At 47.9% G+C, this 17,804-nt stretch overlaps 1 protein-coding gene across 3 annotated transcripts in view; it reads left to right on the forward strand.

The window, feature by feature from the left end:
* ZDHHC7 (zDHHC palmitoyltransferase 7) overlaps positions 1-17,804 on the forward strand; it is a 41,047-nt gene that overhangs the window by 13,290 nt on the left and 9,953 nt on the right. For all 3 annotated transcript variants that reach the window (XM_017860649.1, XM_017860656.1, XM_017860666.1), the window contains exons 2-3: positions 5,680-5,765; positions 11,095-11,426. In XM_017860649.1, coding sequence (XP_017716138.1) covers positions 11,112-11,426 — 315 coding nt within the window. In that variant the 5' untranslated portion in view covers positions 5,680-5,765; positions 11,095-11,111. The remainder of the gene's footprint in view (positions 1-5,679; positions 5,766-11,094; positions 11,427-17,804) is intronic.

The raw sequence follows: 17,804 nt of genomic DNA on the forward strand, positions 1-17,804 counted from the left end.
AAAAAAAAAAAAAAAAAAAAGTACAAAATTAGAAAAAGAAAATGGGACTAGTGTGGCAGGGCCTCTTAGCTTATGTACTCTTAGTCTGGTAACTTAATTGGCTTAACTAGGCATAAATTCTTAATTGTTTCCATTAAATCTAGTTTTGGGGCTATCGCAGGCTTTTTAAGAGTGTGGCATGTTCGTACTAAAATGCCTCATGGTGGGACTTGCGTGGAGTTACAGGGACCCGGGGTTGAGACTCTGAGAACTCATTGACTAATTGTCACTGTGGGTGACACTTCAGTCCCGTAGGTCCTGGGAGCGCCTCTGTCAAATGGGGAGACCAAGAACTTCCTGAGGATTGTCCTAAGCATTAAATCAGATAATATATGAGGGGAAGTTTAAAAAAAAGATTTTCCTCCACTTTTCCCTCTAGCTACAGATGTTTGTCACTTAATAACAGTTTATAAAATTGACTTTTCTTTAATTTTCTCACTACCCAGTCTCCCAGTCTTGTAACACTTAACTGAAACTGTCAGCAAAAGGTACCCGCTAATCCCATTGGCTTCTCCCCTGGCTTATTTGGCGTTGTTGACTCCTCCAGCCTTCCTCATTTCCCTTCCCTCCTGCTTCCCTCAACTCCCTTCCCTGCCTTTCCTAGCTTCCTTCCCTTAATGTCTCTGCTCCCCAGGGTCCCAGCCTGGGGAGCTCATCCAGTCCCACTTTGGTCCATTTTACCTGTCACCTCTGTGCTGGGGCCTCTCGTTCTGGGTCAGAGCATTCGTTGTCTGCTTGCTGGTCAGCTTTGTGAGCTTGGCCCATGGACACCTCAAATTCGGTGCGCCCCAGTCTCGGCACTCTCCCTGAGTCTGCAGCGCCCAGGTCCCAAAAGAGTGTCCCTCCAGGGCAGAAATGCTCCACGTCCCTCTTTGCTGTAGTCACTGTGCTCCCCTCTGTTCTGTCCCATTGGTCTCTGTATTGCTTTTCTCTCTGTGACTATCTCTCAGATGGTCCCCAGCCTCGGAAGAGGCCCTGCTGCTTAGGGCAGTGGGCTCCTGGTTGCCAGTCTTCCTTCTGCCAACCTAGTCTCACTTTGTTGCCAGTTATCTTTTATTTTTTATTTTTATTTATTTATTTTTTGTGAGATGGGGGCTTGCTTTGTCGCCCAGGCTGGAGTGCAGTGGTGTGATCTTGGCTCACTGCAACCTCTGCCTCCTGGGTTCAAGTGATTCTCCTGACTCAGCCTCCCAAGTAACTAGGATTACAGGCACGGGCCACCACGCCTGGCTAATTTTTGTATTTTTAGTAGAGATGGCATTTCTCCGTGTTGGCCAGGCTGGTCTTGAACTCCTGACCTCAAGTGATCCACCCACCTCCCGAAGTGCTGGGATTACAGGCGTGAGCCACTGCGCCCGGCCCCAGTTATCTTTTAAACCATCTGATTGACCTAAGGTCTGGTGCCTCCCTTTCCAGCAGAGTGAAGTCCAGAGTTCCAGGTTCCTTAGCATGGCATTCAGGCTGTGGTTGCAGTGGGCCTCAGGTTTGTCCTTCTGGTCACATTCCCCTCCGGAATGCAGAATTCCCTTCTGCCTCTGCGCTGTCTCACATGATTGTCCTCTCTTGTCCATATCTTGCTGGTCTGTTGGGGCCCACCCATGCTGTCGTCTTTATTGACACTTTCTCTGGTTCCTCCAGAAGTAGCTGTTTTCATCTCTCTCCCCGATCACACTTTGCTCCTGACTTGGGGAAAGCACTTTGCACATTGGATTCCCACCCCGCTACTGTGTGCGCTCTGCTCCTGTGGCTGAAGCTGTCTTTGGCTGCCTGTCCTTGGGGCCTTGCACAGATAGGTGCTTGGATGCCCACCCCTCAGCTCCCCAGCCTGGTGTTTGAATTGAGTGGACTGTTCGTGGCAGGGGTTGAGTTCGTTTTGTATGCTTCTATTCTAAGACAGGTTTGCTTAATTCCATTTTTTGTGGGGCCGAAGTGGGTGTATGAATAGTGAAGCAATGAGAAGTTTAAATAGTGGTTTAATATAAACATGAATACCAGACTGTAGGGTGGACATACTTAGCAGTGCAGTGGTAAAAATAATTATGTCTTGGTTCTTTTCTGTAGTCACTGATCACCAGAGAAGACTGGTGTCTTTTGTTTACTTGTTTTCAGTGTGTTCCTGAGAAATACATTTTCTGTTTATAGCCAAGGAAAAAAGTAAGGGCAAAGAGCTTAAGAAACTTGCTTGAAGTTACAGATACAAATAAATCCAAGACAGGGTCTTGACTCAGGAATACAGGTTATCCAGGAAGAAAAGTGTCTCCACCACTTGCTGGGACTTGCCTTGTGCTACACCCTTGCACTTTCACACCTGCCATGCATGCCTGTGCTGGGTATTTTTTCTCCTACTCATGGTTTTGAGGCATGATTAATGTACGGTGAAATGCACAGTTTTATTTTATTTTATTTTATTTTATTTTATTTTAGAGACAGGGTCTTGCTCTGTTGCCCAGGCTGGAGTGCAGTGGCACAAACACGTCTCAGTGCAGCCTCGCCTCCAAAACTCAAGTGGTCCTCCTGCCTCAGTCTCCTGAGAAGCTGGGAGTACAGACCCTGCTCAGCCAATTTTTTAAAAATTTTTTTGTAGAGACAGGGTCTTGCCATGTTGCCCAGGCTAGTCTCGAACGCTTGGGCTCAAGCGATCCTGCCTTGGACTCGCAAGGCACTGGGATTATAGGTATGAGCCACTGTACCCGGCCCCACAATTTAAAGTATATAGTCAATTGGGTTTTTTAAAACAGTGGATTGTATTTTGTTTTGACAAACGCATATGCCTGTGTCACCCACTTCTCTCTCAAGATACAGGCATGCCTCTCAACTTACAATGTTACCTTGGCCCTCTCCACAGTCACTTCTACTTGTGCTCAAATCCTTATTCTGATTTCTTTCTAAATAAACGAGTTTGCCTTATTTAGAATATCATACACATGGAATCACACCGTATATATTCTTCCGTGTCTGGCTTCTTTCACTTAGCATAATATTTTTGTGATGTAGCCATGTTGCTTGTTTCAGTCATATTTTCCTGCATTTTTGCTCAGAAGTCTGCCATTATGCGAACATGCCAAAGTTTGTTATCTACTTCCTGTTGATAGGTTTGGGGTTGCTTCCAGTTTGTGGGTATTATGAACAAAGCTGCTGTGAACAATATTGGACAAGTTTTTGTGTTCATATTCGTATTTATTTTTCTTGGGTAAATACCTGGAAGTTCTATCTCTGAGTCAGGGTAGGTATTTGTTTAACTTTGAGAAAGTGCCAGACTGCTTTCCAAAGTGGTGGTTGTGTTGGTTACTGTTTTAAATTTATAAAATTAATTGGAGATTTGATCTCATTGTAGAAAATCTTGTGTAGACCTGATGCTTGTGATTCACAGTCCTGAATGTCAAACCAGTTTTTTATTTTAAGGCATTGCTAAGATAAGCTCATTGGAAAACAGTTCAAAATATTACTGAGCATTTCAAGTTTCTGGCTGGTGCATAGATATTTGAATAAAGTTACTATATATAAATACTGCATTTAGGCTGGGTGCGGTGGCTCACGCCTCTAATCCCAGCACTTTGGGAGGCTGAGGGGGGGTGGATCACCTGAGGTCAGGAGTTCGAGACCAGCCTGGCCAACATGGTGAAACCCCATCTCTACTAAAAATACAAAAAATTAGCCGGGAGTGGTGATATGTGCCTGTAATCCCAGCTGTTCGGGAGGCTGAGGCAGGGGAATTGCTTGAACCCGGGAGGTGGAGGTTGCAGTGAGCCAAGATCACGCCACTGCACTCCGGTCTGTGCAAAGACGTGAGACTCCGTCTCAAAAAAAAAAAAAAGGTTCAGAAGAGACTGAGAGCTGGAGCTCTGTTGGGGAACCAGTGCTGTGTCAGTGTTTGTCTAGGGCCTGAGCAGCAGATTGAGGGAGAAGTGACCCTTGAGGGATCTTGTAGTGGGTGCGATGGGCACAGGGACCTCCACAGAGCCGGCCCAGGTGGAGGTGTGGCACACTGGGGCAGGAGACAGCGAGCCAAATCGGGTTATTGGGAGGCACCCCAGAATGTGTTTTCAGAAACTAGTCAGGGCTCTTGGTTTCAGACAACAGACAGCAGCTGAGGGTTGACTTAGGCAGAAAAAGCACTGTCGTGGAAGCATCTCAGCTACAGATGGAGCGGAGGAGCCAGGCAGCCAGCGCTGAAGCCAGAGTGAAACCTACCACAAGGAGATCTGCTTCACCCTTTTCTCCCGGGAACCCCTTTGCTCAACCTCTGTTGTTTGGAAGGTGGACCTCCTGACCCGATCCTGTAATTTTATGTTACATTCTCTCCTCAGGGTTTTCTCTCTGTCCTCTAGCTCTCCTCTCTGGGACATTTCTACTCTTTTGTCCAATTCTGTTTAAGAAAATATAGAATCTATAGACTGTTGTATTTTCATTGTTGAATAACCAGGAAGTTCTTAAACCGTTCCTCTTTTTGTTTCAGAGAACCAATCTCTTCTCTTATTTTGAAGAATATGAATTACACTTCTGCCTTGTGGACATTTTCTTCTCTGTGCATCGTGTGTGTTCTGGATTCTTAACCCTCATTTCTGTTTTGTGCTGTTTCATGAACCATGTTTCGAGTTACTTTTTTTTTTTTTTGAGGCAGAATCTCTCTCTGTCGCCCAGGCTGGAGTGCAGTGGCGCAATCTCAGCTCACTGCAACCTCCGCCTCACAGGTTCAAGCAAATCTCTGCCACAGCCTCCCGAGTAACTGGAATTACAAATGCCTACCACCACGCCCAGCTAATTTTTGTATTTTTAGTAGAGACGAGGTTTCACCATCTTGGCCAGGCTGGTCTTGAACTTCTGACCTCGTAATCCACCCGCCTCAGCCTCCCAAAGTGCTGGGATTACAGGCATGAGCCACTGCACCCGGCCTGGACTTTCTTTTTTTTTTTTAATGGAGCTATGACAAGCATTTGGAACCTTTCTGTCCATGGTGGGGGGTTCCCTGTGGCCCTCGACTTTGGGAAGTCTGACAGTGAATCTGACCTGTTTCTTGGGTTTTCCCTACATCGCAGAGTCTTGAGACCTTTTTCTTGGGTCCTGTCCATGCTAGAGAGGATTCCTCGACCTTCCCACCTGTCAGGGTTCAGGGAACCACGTGGGAGATATGCTCCGGGAGTCTCTGCTCTCATTGTATGGCCCTCACTGGGTTCCAGTGTCTTCCTTCATCTCCTCGCCCCTCCCACAGCAGGGCCTGCTGTTCCAGTCCACCCCTCCTGCCTCCTGGGCTCTGTCTCTCTGTTCTGTGATTCCTTTAATGTGGCTGGGAAATCAGCTTATCTACAGTAGAGGTGCAGGCCAGCCGGATTTGGGCTGCCCTAGGGGATTTTTCTGGAGGGATTTTAGCTTATAGATCTGTATTTAACGCTGGGGCTAAAAGAGTGGGAGGGTAAATGGAAATATTTAAAATACGTTACTTGATTTCCAGGATTTTGAATTTACCTAGTAATCAAAACTTAGAAGAGACATGATTTCATACTTAAGGATAGTTCTGAGTGACAGAACTTGATGTGTCAAATGTTACGTTGCTTATATACACTCCGAAAATCATACCCTAAGAAATATGATACAACGTTTGTCAGAAATCACTTTTTCTAATCAGATTTTACTATCTTTCAGATCCGATCACATAGGACAGTATGCACCTTAAGATCCTGAAGAAAAGGCACAAAATGTTCAAGTGATGTTTAGAAATAATTTGTGAGGTAAGAGTATGATTATTTAGGGTCTAATCACTTTCCTTTCTCACAGCTGACACTTGTGTATTACTAAAAAGGTAACCTGTGCATGTGGCAAAGCAGAGGCGTGGTGCAAAGGCCGACAGGCCCGCTTTCCTTTTCAGCCGCTGCCTTCCTGTCCTAAAAGGAGGGTGTGTCTGAGGAGGGGACTCCATGAATTGAATTGATGAGTTCTTGGCCAGTATTACAAGATGAGGGGAATACCCTGCTTTACACCTGAAATGGAAAGGGTTTTTTTTTTCTTTTGTTTTGTTTTTTTTTTTTTGAGACGGAGTCTCGCTCTGTCACCCAGGCTGGAGTGCAGTGGCGTGATCTTGGCTCACTGCGACCTCTGCCTCCCGGGTTCAAGCGATTCTCCTGCCTCAGCTTCCCTAGTAGCTGGGATTACAGGCACCCACCGTCATGCCCGGCTAATTTTTGTATTTTTGGTAGAGATGGGGTTTCACTGTGTTGGCCAGGCTGGTCTTGAACTCCTGATCTCCAGTGATCCAACTGCCTCGACCTCCCAAAGTGCTGGGATTACAGGCATGAGCCACTGCCCCCGGCCTGAAATGGAAAGTTTTTGCATGTGTGGTTGTCCCTTTAAATATGGAGATTTGTAGTGTTGCTTTTGGTGTTCTGGGAAACAGGGCTTTATTTAATGTGCTGATAAAGAGCTTAGGTTCAGGAGTGTTGAGAAAATCCCATTAAATCGGCCCTTGGAGTAGAAAAGTGATGCTGGGACATCTGTGTGACAGTGCCCAGTGTTTTCAGGGTTCCCTCAGAAACTGTCTTGAGTATGAAGTCAACAGTGGTTTTGGAATTCAGTGCAGAATAAGGCTGTGCCCTTACTCCTAAGGAATGTGTGCATTTTAATACCACATCTCAAATGGCCGTGCTGTTTGCTTTTAGATTAGGGTTCATATAAAGGAATGGTTTCTTCATTTCTTCCCCTCCCTTCCTGTTGCATTACTCAAGTGTAAATACAGTGACTCAGAGATGCGAGTGCAGTTTGTTACTGAGAGCTGTATTTGTCCAGCCTAACCTTGCGATATTTGTTTGTTGCTTTCTTGAAAATAAAGGGATTTTTGGATCTCATGTTATTTTCCTGTTGACTTCTAATGGATCCTCTACATAGGGCACTAAAGCCCTCAAGTGTTATACGTCACCCTAATACGTGCTTATAGGAACGTCCTGCCATGGCCAGTGTTTGGTGTCTGTGGGCGCTCTCCTTACACAGCGGTGCCTGCCCATCCGCACCCCCAGGTCAGACATGGAGCCACAGCAGCATCCTGCACTCCATGGAGGTCTCACCAGGACCTGAACTGGGAAGGCAGAGCTGAGCTGGCTCAGGTGTCACATGTCTGCCTTTAGAAGACTTTCAAGGGGCCCTGCTTTCTGGAGAGAGCTCAGACTGCCCAAACATTGCACTCTTACAAAAGTATAGCTTGTTTTACCGCCTGGCAAGCACCCTTCCTTTTCTGATGGAACGTGTCCTATTAGAGAAGTCAACATAAAGCAAAATGGTTCTGGTCAGAGGAAGTTTTCAGCTTACGGCCTTGATGTACCCAGGCCCACAGATATGATTCACCAAGAAACTTAGATGGAAATCAGCAGGAGGTGATTGGAATCTGAGAGAAGGACTGCTTGCTTTTTATTGCGTCTGCCTTTTAGCAAACATGCCCTTGCTGTGCGCTAGACAGCATGCAAGGCACAAGGGGAACAGAGCGGGAGGAGACCCAGACCCCCCTGGAGGGGCTGACATCAGGCAGGAAGGTGGAACCTGCAAGAGCTCTCAGGTAGCAAGTGGTAAGTACCTGGGAAGGAGAGCTGGTGAGCGTGTCCAGGGCTTCAGCAGAGGCAGAGAAACTTCCAGGTACTTTCTCAGCCCCCTGTCAGTCAGGCTTTACTAGTGTGCAGGCAGAAGCAGTTTCAGCCTTCATGTCCAGATGGTCACACCTGATGTCTAGAGACCCCTTCACAAAGTGCTCCTCGGAAGAAGGAGAACTCCCTTTTCAGAGTGGCTTGCCTAGAAGAGAGAAAAGTTAGGCTCTGCAGGTGAATAGGGTTTACGTAGAGGAAATGGGCGCTGCAAAGGTGTTTGCAGGGGATGTTGAGCGGACAGATCCGGAAGACGCAGGTTCAGAAAATGCTGAAGGAATGGCTGGCTAAGGGGTCCATCCAAATTCGTTTGATCTCTAGTTTCTTCTATTTCACTTAAATGCTTATTTAAAAATTTTTTTTAATTAAAACAATTTTTTTGACACTGGATCTTACTCTGTTGCCCAGGCTGGAATGCAGTGGTGGGATCGTGGCTCTCTGTAGCCTCAACCTGCCAGGCTCAAGCGATCCTCCCACCTCAGTCTCCCAAACATCTGGGGGTACAAGTGCGTGCCACCACACCTGACTAATAAAAAAAAAAATTATTTTTATAGAGATTGGGTCTTCACATGTTGCTCAGGCCAGTCTCAAACTCCTGGGCTCAAGAGATCCTCCCACCTTGGCCTCCCAAAGTGCTGAGATTACATGTGTAAGCCACCACACTCAGCCTTAAGCATTTATTTATTTATTTTTATTTTTTGAGACAGGATCTCTCTGTCACCCTGGCTGGAGTACAGTGGCATGATCATGGCTCACTGCAGCCTCAACCTCCCAGGCTCAAGCAGTCTTCCCACCTCAGCCTCCCTAGTAGGTAGGACTACAGCGCAAGCCACCATACCTAGCTAATTTTTGTTTTCTGTAGAGATGAGGTCTTACTCTGGTGCCCAGGCTGATCTCAAACTCCTGGGCTCAAATGATCCTTCTGCCTTAGTTTCCCAAAGTGCTGGGGTTACAGATGTGAGCCACTGCACCCAGCCTTAAACATTTTAAAGCTGCTTTTATCTGATTGAAAAATAGGGCTATTTTACTGACTTTGGAAAACAATTTCATTTTGCTCTTGTACCAGTCAGCATTTTTGTATCGAGAGGAAATTTTGTGAAGTATTTGGCGAATGAACCTTCACCACATGTTCATTCGGCAAATGTTTTCATAATTGCTGTGTTCCAGTTGCATTTAAGAAAAGAAAAAGTCACACCCAGATTTGAAAAACAGCACCCAGTGCTGTTACTCAGTTTTAGTGGCCTGACCTCTGAGAACATTCTTATTACTCTCCTTTATTCGCATTTCAGAAGCCACGATTTCTGCACTCTGCCTGCTTAAAGCATGAGGAGCGCTCCTGCTCTGAGAAAGTGCCAGGGTCAGTTCGTTAAAATATTTGTCAGTGTTTTCTCCCCATGGGAAAGCTAAGGCGAAATTGACTGTCTCTTCCTTTCCCTGGCTCTTTATCTGTGATATTACAGCTCTCAGAGCAAACACCGATAAGAGAAGGGTGTGCAATCAAAGAAGCAGTCAAAACAGTTACCAGGAAAAGTGCACTTTTTTCTTTTTCTTCCTGGAGAGGGAGTCTTCTTGCTCTGTCACTAGGCTAGAGTGCAGTGGTGCAATCTTAGCTCACTGCAACCTCCACCCGCCTGGGTTCAAGCGATTCTCCTGCCTCAGCCTCCCGAGTAGCTGGGATTACAGGCGCCTGCCACTGTGCCCTACTAATTTTTGTATTTTTAGTAGAGACAGGGTTTCACCATCTTGGCCATGCTGGTCTTGAACTTGTAACCTCGTGATCCACCCGCCTTGGCATCCGAAAGCGCTGGGGTTACAGGTGTGAGCCACTGCACTTGGCCCACTTTTTTATTTCTTTATTTTTATTTATTTATTTTTTTGAGACTGAGTCTCGCTCTTTTGCCCAGGCTGGAGTGCAGTGGCGTGATCTCGGCTCACTGCAGCCTCTGCCTCCCGGGTCCAAGCGATTCTCCTGCCTCAGCCTCCTGAGTAGCTGGGATTACAGGTCCGTGCTACCACACCCAGCTAGTTTTTGTATTTTTAATAGAGACGGGGTTTCATCATGTTGGGCAGGCTGGTCTCAAGCTCCTGACCTGAAGTGATCCACCCGCCTCAGCCTCCCAAAATGCTGGGCTTACAGGCGTGAGCCACCGTGCCTGGTCCCACTTTTCTCTTTAGTTTCTTTAGATCTTGTATGTTCTTAGAAATCAGATGCTATGGTGAATAGGTTAGAAGTGCCAAAAGGATGGCTTGCAAAAGAATGGATTAATAAATGAAGGAAAGGCTGGGCATGTTGGCTCTTATCTGTAATCCCAGGACTCTGGAAGGCTGAGGCAGGAGGATTGAGCCCAGGAGTTCCAGAGCAGCCCAGGCAACATAGTGAGACCTCGTCTGTGAGCTGTGATTGTGCCACTGCACTCCAGCTTGGGCAACAGAGGGAGACTGTGTTCCCAAAAATAACAAAAACAGGAAACTTTTAGAAGATTAAAATAGAGGCTGGGTGCGGTGGCTCACGCCTGTAATCCCAGCAATTTGGGAGGCTGAGGTGGGTGGATCACCTGAGGTCAGGAGTTTGAGACCAGCCTGGCCAATATGGTGAAACTCCATCTCTACTAAAAATACAAAAAAATTAGCCGGGCGTGGTGGCGGGCGCCTGTGATCCCAGCTACTCAGGAGGCTGAGGCAGGAGAATCACTTGAACTCGGGAGATGGAGGTTGCAGTGAGCCAAGATTTGCGCCACTGCACTCCAGCCTGGGCAACAGAATGAGACTCGGTTTCAAAAAAAAAAGATTAAAATAGAGATGAAGGGCATTCTAGAAGCAGGGTAGAGTGTCAAGGAACAGAGATATAAAAATGGGAGCCTGCTCCAAAAACATCACAGAGAAGTGAGGATAAACTGAGAATCAAATTGAGAAGAAACAGGCAAGACCGATGAGGTCAGTGTGTATGAGGCGGTGTAAAGATGAATAGAGAACCAATGACTTACTCGTCGTTCTTTCATCGTGCTGTTGGCTAAAGTCTGTGCTGAGCACCTGCTTGGGAGCACTGAGGCCAGCGGCTGAGCAGAGGAGGGACAGGTGGGGCTGGGGAGCGAGTGCAGCAGTGATACAGCAGAGCTCCTCTCCACCCTGCCGGGGAACCTGTGCTGCGACTTCGCGTCCAGCTTGTGCTTTCCATCATCTTTGTTTGTGGCCACGACTGGCATAGGTTTTGTTGTATGTAGGCATAACCCGTACTGTGGGACTCACTGTTGTAGTAAAGCAATCAATAAAGTCAGAGATTTAAAAATTTAGATCTTCCTATGTTCTTATTTTCTTTCCCACTCTGTGTATTTAGACTAACTTTATGCAATGGCCAAGGACCAACCATAACACATCATATTTAAGGTACAGCTTGTGCTTTTTGAGCCTCACCAGCTCTGTGTCGTCGCCTCCCCAGGGTGCGTCAGGGAAATCATGCAGCCATCAGGACACAGGCTCCGGGACGTCGAGCACCATCCTCTCCTGGCTGAAAATGACAACTATGACTCTTCATCGTCCTCCTCCTCCGAGGCTGACGTGGCTGACCGGGTCTGGTTCATCCGTGATGGCTGTGGCATGATCTGTGCTGTCATGACGTGGCTTCTGGTCGCCTATGCAGACTTCGTGGTGACTTTCGTCATGCTGCTGCCTTCCAAAGACTTCTGGTACTCTGTGGTCAACGGGGTCATCTTTAACTGCTTGGCCGTGCTTGCCCTGTCGTCCCACCTGAGAACCATGCTCACCGACCCTGTGAGTACCGGCTGCCTCGCTGGGTGGCTCTCTTGTGTCTGGTCTAGTGTTGCACGCAGACCATGTGGTGAATGACCTCAGGTTTTTATTAATTCCTGGACACAAGCTTCTAGCCTTTTCCATGTCATAACTGGAGAAGAAACATTGCTTAAATAGTAGTGATATCATGGTATACTAATGGAATGTATTAGCCCATTGGGCTGTTTATTCAAATGAAGAGATTGTGCTAATTTTTTTCTTTTCTTTTTTTTTCTTCTTCTTTGAGATGGAGTCTCGCTCTATTGCCCAGGCTGGAGTGCAGTGGTGTGATTGTGGCTCACTGCAACCTCTGCCTCCCAGGTTCAGCTGATTCTTGTGCCTCAGCCTCCCGAGTAGCTGGGATTACAGACATGCACAACCACACCCAGCGCTAAATTTATTTATTTATTTATTTTGGAGATGGCATTTCACTCTGTCTCCCAGCCTGGAGTACAGTGATGCAATCTCGGCTCACTACAACCTCTGCCTCCTGGTTTCAAGCGATTCTGCTACCTCAGCTTTCTCAGTAGCTGAGATCACAGGTGCGCACCACCATGCCCGGCTAATTTTTTGTATTTTTAGTAGAGATAGGGTTTCACCATGTTTGCCAGGCTGGTCTCAAACTCCTGACACCTCAGGTGATCCACCCGCCTCGGTCTCCCAGAGTGCTGGGATTACAGGCGTGAGCCAGCACACCCGGCCTGTGTTAGGTAATTTCTAAAATCCCTTCTAGTTTAAATATTTTGTTTTTCCCAAGGACAGACTGAAAGCTGGGAAGCCTGGGTTCTAGATGTCACCACTTTACCAGTCTTTTCGGTTGTCATTTGACTGTAAGCAGCTATGTGAACTTCACTGAGCTGAAAGGTTAGATATTTTTCCTAAGTTCTTTCTAGCTCTGTAGTTCTCTCATTGTCATGTCTCAGCTAAATCCTGAAGCAAACGTTGTGTTCAGCCAGCTGGTAAAAGGTAAAGGCTCAACCTGCCTGAAAAGCAGAGAGGAAGGATTCCATAATTAGCAGTGTGCTCAGGTGTGGCTGACCTGTTGGAGGAAGCAGTGCACGGGGACGGATTGACGTGGGTATGGAACAAGAAAGGTGGACTGAGCTCATTTTGGGAGCAGATTCCCTTTAGGCTGAGAATAAACATAGGCCAGACCTAGCACAGTGAAATACACCCAGTTGCTGATGCCTTGCGGGCCACCACATTCAGCTTCCACCTGGGCTTTGAGGCTGTTCCTGAGTTTTGAGACATCCTTCAATCAGGGAACAGCATTCGGGCCGATCATACAGATCTTTGCAGCTGAGCCATCCGTCACCTCTAGTCAATAAGTTGCAGGCTCCCCGCAGAGCTCGGAGGAGACGCCCAAGCAGCTGCAGGCGTGCGAGGCCAGGTATAATAAGTCAGTAGATTTTCATTTGAAAAAAGTTCTTTCCACTGCTTTAAAACAGTGGTTTTAAACCATGGTATAGGGACTCCCCATTTGTCAATTTAAAATCTAGTGGGCTATCATCTGTTTCTAAGCTTTCTCTAAAGAAGATACCCAGAAGTTAATAAGATTAGGACTTTTTTTTTTTTTTTTTTTTTGACATGGGGTTTCGCTCTTATTGTCCAGGGTGGAGTGCAATGTGCGATCTTGGCTCACTGCAACCTCTGCCTCCTGGGTTCAAGCTATTCTCCTGCCTCAGCCCCCTGAGTAGCTAGGATTACAGGCATGCACCACCATGCCCGGCTAATTTTGTATATTTAGTAGAGACAGGTTTCACCATGTTGGTCAGGTTGGTCTTGAACTCCTGTATATTTAGTAGAGACAGGTTTCACCATGTTGGTCAGGCTGGTCTTGAACTCCTGACCTCAGGTGATCCACCTGCCTTGGCCTCCCAGAGTGCTGAGATTACAGGCGTGAGCCATCGCGCCTGACCAGGACTCTTTTGGGAATAAACTGAAACTGATGAGCTCACAGAATGTGGTCTACATGTGGCTTTATCTGTTTGCTTTATCTGAATTAATTATTCAGGGTTTGGATGTACATTGTTTACTGTCTCCTGTTTTACTAGGAGAGGTAGTGGGCAGCTGTCCTGGGAGTGGAACAGTATTACAGGCCCAAGCCAGTGGGCAGCTGGGGGTGGTACCTTGGGGACAAACTTGGAAGCAAAGTCTGCCAGTGGCTTTGTAGCCTGATCTGACGGTGGAGTCTTTGACCGTTACCGAGTCTCTTCTCTGATGGGTTTGTGCCTTCGGAGAATTAAAGGCTGTGTCGTCATTTCCTTTTATGCAGCAAGTCTCCCTCTAGGAGCCAGACCCCGCTTCTGATCCCCGTGGGTCTCTGCCCTCTCCTTCCTTGGCTGCAGCAGAAACTCCTTGCTTGTTGCCCAAGCAAAGTGCCCAGGCACTTTGACTAAGTAGAGGGCCAGCTACAGGGCCAGGTCCAGCTCAGCGATTTTTACTGGAGTATTGCCTTGTAGGAAAAATCCAGTGACTTCTGACCATCTGCCCACACAGTGAAAACTGGGCTGGACCCAACCCTTGTGGACAGTTGTGGTGAGGGAACCGAGTCTGTGCAAAGCCTCCTGCTTGTGAGTGTGGGGTGGGACACGGGGGAGGGTCAGCCTGGCTGGGACTTCTCAGCAGTTTGCTCCTCTCTGCTGCCAAGTACACTTGCCCCTTCCTCCCCTGTGCTTGGACTCTACAGCTACTCAGCAGTCCAGCTCCTGCTCCTGGGGAAAAGGCCCCAGAAGCCTGGAGAACTGGAGGCAGCCCGGAAGTCGGGGTAGAAGGTGTGTGCAAGGGCATGCTGCCGCCCTGGTGGGCAGATTTCTTTTGGTTGTCGTATTACTGCAGAGAATGGACCATTCTGAGGGAGAAGTTGGAGATCTTGGATGTCAGGGGTGTTTTGATTGAGATTTAATTCATATAGCACTAAATCCATTCTTGTGTGTAGTCGGTGGTGTTTAGTGCATCCACAGAGTGTCCAGCCATCACCTAGTCGGTTTTAGGACATTTTTTTATCACCTCAGAAAGGAACCCCACACCCCTTAGTCATCACTTCCCAGCCCCCTCCCCCCCAATGCCCTCTGCCCCTGGCAACCACTCATCTGCTGTCTCTGTGGAATTTGCCTGTTCAGGGACTTTCATAGTCATCTCATCTGTGGCCTTTTGCACCTGGCTTTCACTAGGCATTGTGTTTTCAGGGTCCGTCGTGCTGTGGCATGATCAGTGCTTCGTTTGGTTTAGGGCTGAATAGTATTCCATGCTCTGGCCGGACCCGTCTCGCTTATAGCCATCGTTAGTTGATGGGCATTTGGGTGAGTTCCGCTTTTCGGCTGTTATGAATCATGCTGCTCTGAACAGCCATGTGTAAGTTTTTGTGTGGATGCATGTTTCATTTCTCTTGGGTATATACCTAGGAGTGGAGTCACTGGGACATATGGTGACTCTATGTTTAACTTTTTGTGGAACTGCCAAGTATTCTCTAAAGTGTCTGGGGAAAAAAAGAAAAAGGGGGGAAAAAAAAAACCTTGTGGGGAAGGGAATGAGGAAAAAAAAAAAACCCAAACACCGAAGCGTCCACACCATTTTACATTCCCACCTGCAGTGTGTCCACGTCTTCAACACATTGCCCTTGTTTTGTGACGCTGTATCTGACTTTGCTGTGTATCTCCCTAATGACCAACGATGTTGAGCATCATTTCATGTGCTTGTTGGTCATTTGTGTGTCTTCTTTGGAGGAATGTCTGCTTGAGTCCTTTGTCTATTTGGATGTCACTGTTTAACCCATGTCACATATTAGGACTCTGGTGACAAGTGACAGAAACTGCCAGGAGTCACTGTAAATGAAACTGAGGAAGGGGGAGTATGAAGAGCCCCAGGGCGAGGACGCCTTTGGCTGCTGGCAGGCTGTGGAGTGGAAGGTGGACAGAGGGGAGAGGTTGGCAGCTGCCCTCAGGCTTTGTCTGAGTCCTGCCTTTCCTGCTGCCCAGGGAAGAAGGGCAGTCCCCAGAGCAGGTGGAGTGGCAGTCACTGATGTCTAGCTCTACTGTTCTGAAGGGGAGCGTGGGCATGGCCCAACAGGGTCAGGTGTCACCTCTGTCCTCCCAGTGGGGAGTTGATTTCTTCTGTCCACAGATCGTGTCTTTACCCTACCAGGGTCCAGTCCAGGCTGAACTAGAACCATCACATCACCTCTGAACTGAACAGTTAAGGGGTTGGGGCAGATACCCCAGTGGGACTTCATGTCATTTTTCTAAACCAATAGGACCAGTCCTCGCTGGGATTGGCCTGGGTTGGTGCTTTGAGTGAGGCGTGGAGGGGAAGATGGGGTCGGAGGCCTGCTGGTAGCGCAGTGAACCCTGCTGTGGAAGGATGCGACTTGGATCCCAAGCTTCACTTTAGGATCGTGAGAGGGCTGGGAGGGAGGAAGGCCACCCACGGCCCCGGGTCCTGCATCCCTTCACTTGGTGGAGCCTGTTTCTTCAGTGCCAGCCCCGTGGATGCCCGGGAACCTTCTCGGCAGCTGTGCGAGTGCCCTCCAGAGGTACCCTTCATGGGGTCTCGGCTGCCGTCCAGGAGCTCTGCCAAAAGCGTGCTTTCCTCCCACTCTCACAACAGTGCTGGGACGTAGACAGAACATCCGTGTGAGAACATGAGACCTCACTGCCAGTAAGAGGCCAGGCTGGGATTTGAACCCGATTGTCTGTCTCCAGAGCCTCGGCCTTGACAATTCCACTTATGGGAAATCCCAAAAGTGCACGGTAGGAAGAAAAGAGCACTCCGCCTTGAGCTGGTCACCACCTCACAGGGTGGCCTCGCCCATGCTGTTCCCCCCCGAGATAACCCACCTAAATCTCACCCGTTCTTTCATTTCATTTGTAAATGTATCTTTTAAAAGCGCCCTTTGTAAAAATATAACTTCAATACTGGTAGCTCATGTAAAGCAATATTTAATACCATCTATTGTTAGAGTTCAGATTGCCTCAATTGTGTCAATCTTTTTTTTTTTTTTTTTGAGACAGAGTCTCACTCTGTTGCCCAGGCTGGAGTGCAATGGCCCAATCTTAGCTCATTGCAACAGTCACCTCCTGGGTTCAAGCGATTCTGTCACCTCAGCCTCCTGAGTAGCTGGGATTACAGGCATGTGCCACCACGCCCAGTTAATTTTTGTATTTTTAGTAGAGACAGGGTTTCACCATGTTGGCCAGGCTGGTCTTGAACTCCTGACCTCAAGTGATCCGCCTGCCTCGGCCTCCCAGAGTGCTGGGATTATAGGTGTGAGCCACCATGCCTGGCCTGTCTCAATTCTTTTATAATTTTTTTCCCTTGAATCAGGATCCAAATAAGGATCCACACAATGTGATTGGTTTATATGTCTATAACATCTCTTTTAATTAATTTGTGTGGTCTCTGCAATCTCTTTTTTTCTCTTGGGGTTTAAGTTGAAGAAACACAGTTCTTTGTTTGCAGTTTACATCCCTGTACTGGGTTTTGACATGTTCCTCCTCCCCAGCATTTTCCATAAATTAGGAGGCAGATCCACAGGCCCGGCCCCATTCTTACCTGCCCCTTAGTTAGGCCCTGGGGATCCAGAATGCATGAGAGGGAGCTGGGGTGGAGAGCAGTGGAGAGAGGACAGGAAGCATGCTCTGCAAAGCCTAACTGCTCTGGAAGGGCGAGGTGGCAGAGAGTGCCTTGCCCAGGCCTGACTGGCTGCTTTGTCTCATCAGGGCAGACTGGAAGTGGGATGTGGGCAGGGGCACCAGGAGAGGGAACAGCCAATCAGGGAGCACCTCTGAAGGGAGGCAGCCAGGTGTTTGGGGTGGGAGGAAGGAGCCTGAAGGCATCCTATGGCCTGGAGCCTGTGGTCAGTCCCACAGGAAGATGGGCGGGAAACATTCAACAAGTGTTTTAGAAAAAACCTCCCGAAAGTGGTTAAAATGGGAACTGAGGAATGTGCTCAATTACTTGGAAGGTTTGTTCTGGTGGGAAGAAGAACGCCCCATGGGTGCAGAGGAGACGGTGCTCCAGCCCCTGCGGCTGTCGTCATGGGCACATCCTGGCAAGGCCCTTTGAGATGGTACAGCCATGCACACCCTCTCTGTATATGATCTCTGTTTCTGTCAAACCACACCTCAAAAGGCTCAGGATGAAAATGTAAGTGATAGATTTGGGGCCTCAGGTGGATGGAACCCCTCCATGAAATCCCCAGGAGACCATGCCTGTGAAGAGTTTCATTGTCTGCCAGGGTTCACTGTCTGTCAGGGTTCTGAGCAACAAAAAGGAATCCCTGGACCCAGCAAGTGCCTGAAATCCCAGTCTCAGGTCCCTGAGGATCACCCAATGCGTACTTGGCTACCCCTTCAAAATGCC

This window comes from Rhinopithecus bieti, unplaced genomic scaffold (genome assembly GCF_001698545.2).
Source record: "Rhinopithecus bieti isolate Rb0 unplaced genomic scaffold, ASM169854v2 scaffold_1618, whole genome shotgun sequence".
Taxonomy (NCBI): Eukaryota; Metazoa; Chordata; class Mammalia; order Primates; family Cercopithecidae; genus Rhinopithecus; species Rhinopithecus bieti.